Below are 13,921 nucleotides of genomic sequence, written 5' to 3' on the forward strand. Positions count from 1 at the left end.
TTTGTGTTTTGTCAATTATTTTCAAATGCATGTATGTGCACACTGCACAGCACACAATGAGGGTACATACACACAATCATTCCAATAAATAGGCCATCAAAATATATATCCAGTGGTGTTTTTGCAATTGACATTAGCAATCACTGTCCGATAGACTGTATTAGGATGAAACGATAAAAATATCTGCTCCACGCTTCATTACAAAAAGTTTTTTTTTTTTTTTACATTTCTGCAAGCAAGGTTTGTTTTTTTACATGATCTTTATTGGTCAAACCTTTCCCTTATCAGCTGCATGTCCCTGATTTGGCTCTGAAACATTTATCTTCTATATTTACACATCTGGCAGACAAACACAGGGTTCCCACGGGTCCTTGAAATCCTTGAAAGTTTGTGAACTTGAGAAAAAGAAATCAAGGTCTTAAAAGTTTTGGAAAATAGACATGGGTCATTGAAAGTGCTTGAATTCCCCCCTCTCTCTCTTTCTCTCTAAAAAAAGATATGTATTCAAGCATGTTTTAGCTCGTCAACTAGTTCTGTCTCAAACTATGCCGTGTTGGGTCCTTGAATTTGAGGGAATTGAGTCTGGAAAGTCCTTGAAAGGTGCTTGAATTTGATGTTTCAGAAGGTGTGGGAGGGAACCCTGCAAACATGCCCCCTTTAAACACTTTGGAATTAAGAAAAGATCTAATCCTTGGTATTCCACAGAACTTTCAGATCTCCTTTTGTTGAGAAACCAGGCCTGGGTCGAAGCTAGAAAACAGACTCGGTAGCTCATTGGTAGATTTTCAGACAACTGAGAGATACTGCAGATGCAACTCATCAATTAAGAAATCTGTATCAAGCTACTTCCTAAGTGCTGTCTTGAATTCTGCTGGTGGTCCTAATGTCGGAAAACAATTCCTGCCCTGAAGCGTGGAAATGTCTCTTCCTCCCTACCTAACGATGTTTTGTCAGAATCTGGCCTCATTACAGAGAAAATGTGGATAAGCAACACTACTTTAATTACTATGGGAACAACTCCCTGAAACAGGCCTGGAGCAGATTTCATGAAAACAGTTTAAAAATTATTTAACGGAGAGAACTGTCTTAACTGTCTTAACTGATGGTGTTAAATTAGGTTTTCTGGATATAACAGGGTGTTCCAAAGGATACATTCTTGGTCCGATTCGATCTTATACATTTTTTAACAAAGATGCCAATTCCTAATGAGGAAAAAAATAGGACACCCTATGCCCTAATAGGTAGTTTTCTCCATTGAGGGGGTGTCTTGCATGCACAGCCTGTTTCAAATCAGCCCCACAGCATCTCAATAGTATTAAGATACAGGCTTTGACTCAAGAAGAACTCAATTTATTTATTTTCCTTACCATTCCTTGGTGGATTTACTGGAATGTTTTTGGGTCATTGTCAATTGAACACTTTGTTCGGCTGCGCTCAGGCAGGCGGTTCAGGACCATGTTCGCACGGACAAACAGACTGAAGCTCAGCTTCTACCCTAGGGCCATTCAGGCCCTGAACACAGCAAAGACCTAGGTTCTAGGCCCTGGACAATCTAGACAATTTGATGGCAGCTACTAGATTGTAAACATAAGTGTAATATTGAAATACAACTGTGAACATTCTAAACCTGCAAACTGCGACACTTTAATGAATGTGCAACAAATACTATGTGCAATATGACAACCCTCGTGTACATAAGGTTCAGATATAGGAACAAGTTAGGATATTTATAGCATAGCATAGAGTACAGCACAGTGTTTTATTGTATAGTATAGTAGAATAGTATAGTAGATAGTGTACATAGCCTTTATTTATGTAAACCAGCTCTTTTCCCTTTTTTTATTTTACCCGTGGCCCTCTTGTTTTTAGTCTTTTTTCCAAGCACCAGGGGAGCCCCCCCTACTACATTTCGTTGTATGGTACCTGTACTGTATTAATGACAATAAAGACCATTAATTAATTAATTAATTCATTCATTCATTCATTCATCATTCATTAATTCATTCAATTGTCTTACATTTTTGGACAGATGGTCCCACATTTTCCTCAAGCATCCTCTGATACAATAAATAATTCATAGTGGATTCTATGATGGTGAGCTGACCAGGCCCTGCTGCAGAAAAAAAGCCCCCAAAAAAGCCTCAAACCATGACATTCATTTTCCACCCACAATGCTTCACAGTTGGTTCTTGTGCTCTGCCCTGATGTTTTTATTTGACAGCAAGGGTTTCCTCCTTGCATACATTCCATGAAAATCAAACATGTGAAGTCTCTTTCTCATGGTAGATGCATGTACTTTGACATCAACTGTGGCAAGAGCTACCTGTAGGTCCTGTGATGACATTTTAGGATTTAGTCTTTTTTAAAGTATCTTGCGGTCTGCTCTCGGGCTGAACTTGCAAGGATGGCTTGACCTGTTTAGTTGTTTTAAATGTTCTCCACACATACAGTACATGTCAGAAGTGACCTCTTCTTAAAGTCCATTCATTCATTCATTCATTCTTTCAAAGGTGTACACATGTTTAGACAGTACCACTCCTCACCAGCAGGAGTCAGTGTTACAGCAGCAGCTGAGAGAGTTCCAGGACGCCTCTGTGAGGTGAGCTCCAAAGTTACTCTCTTCTGGTAACTTTTCAGTCAGGATACAAATCCAGCCCTAGGAGTGTAGCCTAATACAGTAGTAGAGTGTAGCTTAACAGTTTTGGAAGTGTAATAATTTGAATGCAAGTGTAATATTTGCATGTCAACAGAGTTAGTGCAATAGTAGCCTAATGGCTCCCAAACAATTGTTCTCTTTGGTCACAGAAGGTGGTCGTGCCAAGAGGAAAGCCCTACCAGTGCACTCCAAGACCCTAGGAACACTACAAAACAGAGACAACCAGTATCATAATAATAACATGTTTATGAATAACATCTTGCTTCATTGGCAGGTTTTCTCCATCACTCTCCTTTTATAGAGGGGCACAATGATGACGATCCGTGGTGGACAACATGTTTAGTGTACACTTGTTTTGTTATCGTCGCAGTGTTTCTCAATCCTCTCCTCGGGGCGCCCCAGCCGCACCACATATGGTTTGTACTTGATTAGTTGAATCAGGTGAGCTGGTGGTGGTGGAACAGATCAAATATGTGGAGCGGCTGGGGCGCCCCGAGGAGAGGGTTGAGAAACACTGGTCCAGAGAGCCAGAGAATAAATGGACTGACTTATATAGCGTCTTATTCCAAAGCGCTTTACAACGGCCTCTCATTCACCCATTCACACACCCATTCACACACCAATGGTGGCAAGCTACCATGCAAGGCGCCGGCCGGCCCGCTCATTGGGAGCAATTTGGGGTTCAGTGTCTTGCCCAAGGACACCTCGACACATGGCCAGCTGGGGTTCGAACCGCCGATCTACCGACCTTGCGAGCATTAGACGCCGGCTCTACCTCCTGTGCCACAGCCGCCCTCCTCAGAGAAGAAATGCTGTCAGTGACTGAGGAGAAGGAGAGGGAGACTGGTCGGCTTTCAGGAGCAGTGGGCTTCCCAGGTCAGCCTTCTGTCCCATATCCAAGATGCTATCAATGTAGGTTGAATAATCCCTTTAAACCTCCATACATACGAGTCAAGACTGGGAGGATTCCTGTTCCTACCTGCTCCTCGTGAGAAAAATCTGAAGACCCAAATATTGATTCATTCACACTACTGTAAATCAAGACACAACATGTTGTGACTTTATAAATCTTCATAAATCCTTCCCAGAGTGCCATGGATGAGATCCTCACTGTGATTAAAGGGATTAAAGGGAAAGGGAACGACAACTCCTCAAATCTGCCTCTACTGCTGCACAAGCTCACAGAACTGCAAGCACGGAATGACCATCTGTCCTGCTTCCCAGACCTATAATAAACCTATGCCAGACTTTCCAACCCCTTTTAAAATGGACAGTATGCCTCTAAGAACACAAATCAGTCTGTAATATACAGTATCCTCATCGTGTTTTCCTGACATTGAGCAGAGTCTTGGCAACTTGATGGGATGTTTTTCGGAGAGGCTGCAGAGAGCAAAGCAAGAGTTTGAACAGAGCCTTTCACAGATGGTACATGATAAGGACAAATCAAATCAAGTCAAATCAAGTTTTATTTATATAGCGCATTTCTCACAAAATGTAACGCAATGCGCTTCACAGAGAGCAGAGAAGATAAAGCGAGGTTAAACACAGTGGAGGTGACAAGGTGTCAAACACAGTTAAAACTAAACAGAAAGAAAACAAACAGAAGAAAACAAAACCAGAGAACAACAAACAACAGGAGGTGAAATACAAGGCCCTCTATTCATAGAGCGACTAACTCCAGTTTGCCTACCAGCACACAGCTGACATGTTTAGATTGCATGTTTACATGTGTACCAAAACTTTATTACATCCCATTATACAAGTACAAGAGAATAAAATTGTTATGGCTTCAGTTTCAGTCGACTTTGCAGCAGCAAGAGAAAACAAAATGGCAATGGAAAAGATACATAAGGCAAGATACAATTGAGCAATACAATAATAGAATAGTAAAAGTAAAACATTATAATGTTTTGTCCGTGTGTACTGTAATGTGCGCTGTGTACTGTAATGCGCTGTATGCAATAGCCTGGGACATGGTTAATGGCATGTAGACATGTAACATGGTATTGCAGCGTCCTATGATAAGTAATCCTGGGTCTACATGTTTTGTTGAGCATAATAACAAGGTTCTCTTTAGAACTTACTTGAATGAATGAATGAATGAATGAATGAATGAATGGACTTTATTGTCATTGCTACAGTACAGGTACCATACAACGACATTTAGGAGGGGTGGCTCCCCTGGTGTTAGGAAAGGAAAAAAAAAAAAAACTTTTAGAAAAAAATCACAAGAAGGGAAGGAGCTGGTTTACATAAATAAAGGCTATGTACACAATCCACTGTACTATACTGCACAGATAGTCGACTAGGGTTGTCATATTGCACAATAGTATTTTTTCACGTTATTTAAAGTGTCACAGTTTGCAGGCTTGAAATGTACATGTTTGTGCCTCAGCACTACACCTGATTTTTTCAGTCCAGCAGCTGCCATACAATCCGTCCAGACTGTCCAGGGCCCAGAACTTAGGTCTTTGCTGTGTTCAGGGCCTGGACGGCCCTGTGGTAGAAGCAGTTCTTCAGTCTGTTTGTCTTAGCGGCCAGGGTCCTGAACCTCCTTTTCGAGGGCAGCCTGGTAAAGTGTACGTGCCCAGGGTGGGTCGGGTCCCTGGAGATCTTTGAGGCCTTCCTGAGACAGCGTGTGTTGTACAGCTCTTCCAGAGAGGGGAGGGGGGCGCCGGTGATCTTCTGTGCTGTTCACACTACTCTCTGTAGCGCATTTCTCTCCGCTGTTGTGCAGCTGGAGAACCAGTTGCAGATGCCGTAGGTGAGGATGCTCTCCACTGCGCCGCGGTAGAAGGCCACCAGTATCTCCTGCTTGTTGTGTTCCTTCCTGAGGCATCTCAGGGTGTATAGCCGCTGTTGTGCCCTCTTGATGGTGCCTTTTGTGTTGTCCTTCCAGGTCAGGTCATCCCGCATGTGATGTCCCAGGAATCGGAGGGTTGAGACTCTCTCCACGCTCTCTCCGTCGATGAGCAGGGGCTGGATCTCGGACTTTTTCCTCCTGAAGTCCACGATGAATTCCTGGGTCTTTGACTTGTTCAGCAGCAGGTTGTTAACCTTGCACAGCTTGCTCAGTTGCTCTACCTCATCCCTGTACGCCGCCTCGTCCCCCCCCGAGATACATCCCACCACGGTGGTGTCGTCTGCAAACTTTACGATGTAGTTGCTGGGGTGGACGGGGGTGAAGTCGTAGGTGTAGAGGTTGTAGAGGATGGGGCTTAGCACGCAGCCCTGGGGGGACCCAGTGCTGAGGCTGAGGGCTGTGGAGGTGTGGGGGCCCACCCGCACCCTCTGGGGGCGGTCGGTCAGGAAGTCCTTGATCCACGCACATATAGAGTGTGATAGACCCAGGTCTAGTAGTTTGGTCACTAGCCTGTCTGGAAGGATGGTGTTGAAGGCGGAGCTGAAGTCCACGAAGAGCAGTCTCGCGTAGCTGTTTCCCCTCTCCAGGTGGGATAGAGTGGCGTGGAGAGTCGTCGCGATGGCGTCCTCTGTGGACCTGTGGGCTCTGTAGGCGAACTGGTATGGATCCAGGTTGGGCGGGAGGCGTGTGAGTATGTGGGCCCGGACTAGTTTCTCGAAGCACTTCATGATGATTGGTGTGAGTGCCACCGGGCGGTAGTCGTTTAGGCAGCTCACCATGCTTTTCTTCGGGACTGGGATGATAGTTGAGGTTTTCAGGCAGGGTGGGACGGTGGCCTGGGACAGGGACTGGTTAAAGATGTTGGTGAAAACCCCGGCCAGCTGGTCGGCGCAGTCTCTCAGCACCCGTCCCAGGACGCCATCCGGTCCAGAGGCTTTCCTGGGGTCCACCGCCTTCAGTACGCGTCTCACTTCATGCTCTGTGAGGGTGAGGCTGCTGAGAGCTGGAGAGAGTGGTGTTTGTGTTGCGGTTACCTCCGTTCGCCCCTCGTCGAACCGGGCGTAGAAGGTGTTCAGCTTTTTTTTTATTATTATTTTTGCCTTTAATACATTTCTAAATGTTCACACATGTGATAATCATAGTCAATCATACATCTAAAATCTAGCATACCTGTAGGACAGGGAGATTCTTAGCAACAGAAAAAAGTAATTTCCCCCTATGACACCTTACGTGAAATGTGAAAATAATTTTTGGGCGCGCGTTGACACTTGTTGTGCATAGTGACTGCTTAGTGCAACGGACAAAATGCAGAGGGAACGAGACCGAGGAAGAAAATGTTAATCGGGTGCTGAAAAAAGAAATACAAATAAAAGAAAGGAAGGCTTCAGGGCCTCGCTTAGAGGTTCGTTCGAAACATTTCTAAAAACAAGTGAGGCTCCCGTTAGCACCGAAGAAGCTAACGTTACTGCTAGCACTAGCAATGCTAGTAGTAGCACGGCACAGCCCCCCCTGAGAGGCAAAGATGATGTCTCTGAGGTGGAGGAGGACAACTGCTACACCGGCAGCAGTGGGGCTGCCCAGCCCCAGGTGATGATGGTCAGGAGTGGCGAAGTAGAGGATACGGAGGCGGAAGATGGAGCTACTCAGAGCAGCAGCAGGGCTGAGAGTGATGGAACGCAAGACGAGCCTACGGTGTTAGATATGTCATGTTTGATGATCCTGGTAAATTGGCCGGTACATATGGACTCTACAGTTACAGAAGTGATCATTAGAAGAGGTCCCCCAAAGATGAAACCTGGATTTAGTTATCCTAAAAATAATGAGAACAGGAACTTTAGTGAAACTTTATTTCTCCGAAAACTACCAAATGGGGAAAAAATAGAAAGAAAGTGGCTTGTGTACTCTCAAAAACGGGACATGTCTTTTTGCTTTTGCTGTAAGCTTTTCAACATAAAGGATAGGCCTACATGGTGGTGAGTAACATCTCTATTCATGTCAATAATGGCTTGTGCGTATTTAATGTTGGGTATGATGACTGCTTTATCCTAAATCCTAATCCTTTACGAGTATAAAAGGTTTGAAATGAAACAAACATGGTTGCAAACTATCTAAATAAGTAGATATGCTATTGTCTATCAGCACAGCATGTGAGCGCATTTCTTGCAATATATCGGTGCGTGCGTGTCGCGCGGTTATAACAGTAGCCTACATCATCAAAAAAAAAAAAAAAAAAATCTAAATTAAATTTAAAAAAAAAACAAACAAAAAAACATCATTATAAAAGGCCTCGCAAATCTGACTTCGCACAGGGCCTCGCATATCTCCCAAGCGGCCCTGCTCTCGTTGATCAGTTTTTGGACCTTCCCAGTCATCCATGGCTTCGTGTTGGGGTAGACCCGGACCCGTTTGTCCACGGTGACTGAGTTGGTGCAGTTCACTATGTGGTTCAGAACCGACGACGTGTACTGTTCCAGGTCCTCATGCTCATATTCCTGCCATAGGGTGTCATTTAGGCAGATCTGCAGTGGAGCGGACCCTTCTGGCCAGGTTCTGACAGTCTTAGTGGTGATGGGAGCACTTTTCCCCATGGTAGTGTATGCAGGAATCAGGAGGATTGACACATGGTCAGACATGCCTAGATGAGCTAGCGGACTAGCCTTGTAAGCACGTTTGATGTTGGTGTATACCTTGTCCAGTGTTTTTTCTCCTCTCGTTGCACATTTCACATGCTGATAGAACTTGGGTAGTACTGCCTTCAGGTCGACATGATTGAAATCCCCCGCTATGATGTGAATAGCCTGTGGATCAGTGCTTTGTTGGCCACTGATGACTTCATATAGTCGCGCCAATGCTAGGCTGCCGTCTGCGCTAGGCGCTATGTACACACATGTTATGAGCACCGCGTTAAACTCCCTCGGGAGGTATGTGGGTCGGCATTTAACAGTCAAGTATTCCAGGTCTGGGGAGCAGTGGCTACTTACAGTTTTCGTGTTTAAGCACCAGCTATCCTTCGTCGATATTATGATCCCACCTCCTCTTGACTTGCCGCTAAGCTCCGTTCGGTCAGCGCGATGTAAGGTCCGTCCCTCTAAGCTAACAGCTGAGTCCACAATAGTGTCATTTAGCCAGGAAAGGACTCCCAACTAGCAAAGGACTCCCAACTACCAAGTACATTATGATACACTAGTAGTGCTAGTTTCAATGAATACCAAAGATATCAGCAAGTAGTTATTGGATTGATATTATAATGTCATTTCCATTTGATTTCTAATGAGATGGCAGGTAAATAGCAGACTGTAAAAGTAATCATGCCCATAAGTGTAGTTACACAGTTACACTGTTTAGTTGTAGTTGCAGGTTTAATTGACTAGGTGGCAGTATGAACCAATGACATGAGGTATTTCTGTGTTTCAATTTGAATACATTTGCAGAAATTTCAAAAAATATGTTTTCACTTTGTCATTATGGAGTATTGTGTGTGGATTGATGCCCATTTTTATTTATTTGATCAATTTTAAATTGAGTCTATAACACAATGTAAATGTAAATGTAAATGTAAACAACAAAATGTGGAAAAAGTGAAGGGGTGTGACTTTCTATAGCCACTGTATATGCAATTTGCAAGAATACGGTATGCGGAATGGTAGTATTGTAAATAGCAGTGGTGCAAAGGGTAACATTTAATTATTGGTACTGTATGAAGCACATTCTCAAGGGGGGGCCTGTACAGAACAAAGCATTTCACTGTACTGTACATGTGACCAATAAAAGCAAACTTGAACTTGAACTTGAAGAGTGATCACATTGACCAAGGGAAGGGGGGGGGGGGGATACTGCGAGATATTGTCTATGTACCCAATGTATCCCATGTTGGGGGGGGGGGGGTTGTTTATCTAGTGACAGCTCTGTGAAAGAAGCTGTTCTGTAGCCTGCTGGTACAGGCCCTGAGGATCCTGTACTTCCTGAGTCTCTCAGAGGGTAGGGGATCAAACAGACCGTGGCTGGGGTGCGAGGTGTCCTTGATGATGTTCTAAGATCTTATCTTATCTTGATCTTTGTCAGAAAGGCGCCACCCTAGTAACCTCTCCCTGGAAACATAGAAAACCTCTTCTGCCCAGTCATCTAGTGGAATTTGATTTATCAAAACAATTACAGTATAAGTGTCCATGGGGAGCATTTGTTGTATGCACCTGAGTGGATAAATATATCTCTACAATTATTTTTCAAATGGAAGTTTCACATTTTTCCAGGTGGTCAACTGAAGGTGTGTGTGTTTATCCTAACCAGCTTATCTTATCCTAACCAGATAAGCTTGTTAGTTAACATAATAGACCAACGGTTTTTGGAAGATGTTGGCTACATCATACGCAACAAAACAACAGTGCAATGGTTTCAGATCTCTGATGAAGGAAGATACAGTAACCCGATTCAAGCAACAGTTTAGTACTTTATCCAATCGACCAGGGGGGTATTCCATCAATGTCGCTAAAGGAAAATCCTGGCTTATTTTTAATAACTCTCGCGAGACCTATCAGAATATGCCTGGATATTTTTAAGAACTCTCGCGAGACTTATCAGACTAAACCTGGATTTTCTTTTAGCGATGTTGATGGAATACCCCCCAGCCTGTCAAACAGAGACAGAAGCGCCCCACCGGTGACTGACAGGCCAGCTCAACCAATCGCTATTTTCCATGTTCTTACTACCGGGTTTTATGGACTAGGTATAAGCCAATCATAGCTCTGCATCGACTCCAGGTGTCACGTGCTGTTGACTGGGGGACTATCGAGCTAAGGCCTGCGCGCTATCCCAGTACAACAATGTTGCAACGGAGACATTCTAGAAAATGTGAATTGTTTTTCCATCACTGAACCTTTTTTGGGGGAATATATTAATGCAGGTCTTAAAATAGAGCTAAACCTCAAATGTGGACATTGACAGAGGATGTTCCATCCCGCCGTGAGTGTCATTGGATGTGGTGGGTTAGTGTTTTTAATCTAGACAGATCATAACATCAACTTTTCACAATGAGGTTGTTGATGTCTCTGCTGAAAAACACCTCTCCGAAGATAGAATATTATTCTAGATTTTCTCCATCGCCGCTCTCTATCAAGCAGTTTTTGGATTTCGGTAAGTAAGACATATGTCTTGTCTTGTCTTGTGCTGAACTGTCTCCAATGTGTTTATTATTATTATTATTATATTATATAATTTATTCCCATCTAGGGGTCATTTTCCAGACGAAGCGATGTTTGTCTTTCTTGCAGGTTTTCTGCCGACTTGAACATCCTCGTGCGTGGTCGCGCGTGACACCTTGCTGTCATAAAATCGCAAAATCAGACCGAAATGAGTCGCATGGATAATTCGAACGGTCATGATAATGACACATACAATGATCATCCACTAAAATTGGAGAACCAATTTGAACCAATATATGTCACATGATTTTGGTGATATAAGAAACTTGTTGTTGTTGTTGTTGTTGTTGTTGTTGTTGTTGTTGTTGTTGTTGTTGTTGTTATAAACACATTTTAAGCCTTCCGGCAAGATGACGCCTGCATAAATTAGATGCCCTCTAATTGGAACTTGGGAGATGCAATTATGCCACATGACAGTTGTCACGTACTGTACCAGGCTGTCACAGCATCAAGGTTGGCAGCCCTACCCGAAGCTTAACTCTCACAGCCAATAGTTGTCTGTACAGTGGTCAGTGTCCCTTGCTGTCCCTAACGCCTAACTTCAGTAATATTGTAGGAGGAGGCATGATGATTGGAGCTTATTCCAGAGAAACTGGCATCTTTCTGCATTACAGACTGTATCATTTCCGAGGCGCCATAGTCATTATATTTCATAATGTCCGAGCAGTTTTGCCTCACAAGTCCCACCCCCCTCCCCAAAAAAATATAAAAAAATAAAATAAAAACATGACAGTAAAAGATAATAATTCAGACTTGTGTTTATTTAGCCAACTCCCTTGTTATTCTGCTACATCTTCATCTCCTGTGACTGCTGGGTATTAAAGTGCCCATTGCTTTTCACACGAACCCTCCTTGAAGACAGTGCTATCACCTTCAAGTTCAACAGGTCCCTGTGATAACAGGCTGTGTTTTCCTGGCTGGAGTACTGCACCTCTTGTATAGTCCCTCTTTTGTACGCGGGAGAACCTGAGCCTTCACTCAGAGGACCGCATGCTGTGGAAGGCTTTCAGGGTCCTGGCACACACACACACACACACACACACACACACACACAGCAGGCTTCTCTGTTTCCAATATTGAGTTTTGGTCCCATGGTGTGACATCCATATGTCCTGTACGGTCAGTGATGCTCAACTTGCTCTTGAGCATTTACTCAATACATTGATAGGATGACATATCACCCTGTCTCCCCCCCTCCCCCGCCCACCCTCAGGGAGGGATAATGCGTGTGAGAAGACGTCCTACATGTTCCTGCGGAAGGAGTTGCCAGTGCGGTTGGCTAACACCATGAGAGAGGTCAACCTGCTGCCTGACAACTTGCTGAGTCAGCCCTCCATTAAACTGGTGCAGAAATGGTGAGTCACGCAACACAACAACACACCACTAACATGCCTCCCAAATGTACGGGGCATTTACATTTGGAGACCCTTAATGTTCCTTGGGTAGTATACTACTGACAAACCGTGTGTGTGTGTCGTGTGTGTCGTGCGTGCGTGCGCGTGTGTGTGTGTTTCCTCAGGTACATGCAGAGCTTCGTGGAGTTATTGGGCTATGAGAACAGAAAGCCTGAGGACCCTCACGCCCTGAACGAGTGAGTATTTACGGAGAGAGTTTCCTCTCCATATACGGCTCTTTTATATTTTTTGAATAAAAATAGGTGAAGTAGCTAGCATGATGTGGCTGAGTCGCGCTGACAGCAAGGAGGCTGGTCTACGGAGGACGTGCTAGGGCCTAGAAGAGCGGTTTTCTTGAACAACCGTGTTTACACCCTACGCCTACGTCCTCGTCCTCAGATCTACCTGAGGATAATCCCTCTGTGGTAAACACACAGCAGTCCTGTTCACGACGTGTTGGCATCAATTTTGTATATTTATACCACAAACACAGACCTGTAGGAAATCATATTATGCCACAGATTAAGTCCACAGATAACGCTTTGTCAGACAGACTGTGGAGCATGTGATCACCAGCTGCCCCGAATACCGGCCCACCGAATGGCGATCGTGGTCTAATTGACTAAATTGTCATTTAAATTGACGAAGACACACTGGCCTGGCTCGCTGCAAACAGAGCTGAGGGTCTAAGGACATACGACGTGAGAAGACCTGTAGGAGGGATTAAGAGACGAGATTCAGATCGAAGGCCCAGCCGCCCACTGGAGATGGGCTGTATAGTCAGTGTAGGAGACATTTGAGGACTGAATGATCTTTTGGTCCGTTTTCTTGGATGGTTGTTGCGGTTGATTTTAATGTAGTCTTGACTGAAATATTGGGTGTGTGTAGCCTGCAAACCTACAGACAGGTGCCTGTGTGTGCGCGCGTGTGCGTGCGTTGTCGTGGAAATCTAAGGTTAACCACTTAGTATTCGGTGAGACTCAAAGAAATATACGTACACAATATACTGTATATTGTTGGTTGCAAGCATAGCACCCCGCTTCTACCAAACCCAGAATTCATTAAGAATACACTTTTTATACCTTCTAAAACCTCCCCTCTCAAGTGGGGTGATTCAGAACAAACATAGATTCCTTTTGAGAGAGAACCATACGTCCTTATCTCCCGGAAACATTTGGGACTTAGGGAGGACATGTATGCGCTTTCTCAGCTTTGCCACTCTCATCATCTCAGGGCAACATACCAACATGTTAGTAGCCTTTTTAAGGACAGGTCGTTCTCTCTCTCTGTCTCTCTCTGCCTCTCTCTGTCTCTCTCTACCGCTCTCTACCGCTCTCTGTCTCTCTGAGTCTCTCTCTACCTCTCTACCTCTCTCTTCCTCTCTCAGTCTCTCTCTACCTCTCTGTTTCTCTCTACCTCTCTCTATCTCTCTCTACCTCTCTCTGTTTCTCTCTGTCTCTCTCTGTCTCTCTCTACCTCTGTCACCTCAGAAGTGATGAACATGTTCTCCTGCATCTGTTAGTTCAGTTGTTTCTTGTTCAAGGTAAGGGAAGCGTACACAAGGGAAACGGTCTAGTGGTCAGGCTATGGGGTAACACTGAGCCTGGGACAAAAGGGAACATCTCAGCCCCCACTTGGTTAGAGTAAGGGGTGGTTTGCTGGTCACCAGTTGCTCTAGTCAATATGGTTAATACTCCCCATCTAGAATGATTACTTGGGTAGATCAACAAATGAATACATGTTTTATGATGAATAACATCCACATCATTAAGGCTTACTAACAATTAGTGTTACATATACGCCATATTTC

General features: G+C 44.3%; 1 protein-coding gene across 1 annotated transcript in view; it reads left to right on the forward strand.

Moving 5' to 3' along the window:
- Positions 1 to 10,546: 10,546 nt before the first annotated feature.
- Positions 10,547 to 13,921, forward strand: part of pdk3a (pyruvate dehydrogenase kinase, isozyme 3a) — a gene marked incomplete at its 5' end in the record, with an annotated part of 11,266 nt that continues 7,891 nt past the window's right edge. Inside the window, 3 exons of the mRNA XM_080542698.1 lie at positions 10,547 to 10,649; positions 11,931 to 12,072; positions 12,237 to 12,308. Of these exons, the coding sequence (XP_080398824.1) occupies positions 10,547 to 10,649; positions 11,931 to 12,072; positions 12,237 to 12,308 (317 nt within the window). The remainder of the gene's footprint in view (positions 10,650 to 11,930; positions 12,073 to 12,236; positions 12,309 to 13,921) is intronic.

Source organism: Nansenia antarctica (genome assembly GCF_963989245.1).
Source record: "Nansenia antarctica genome assembly, chromosome: 12".
NCBI lineage: Eukaryota > Metazoa > Chordata > Actinopteri > Argentiniformes > Microstomatidae > Nansenia > Nansenia antarctica.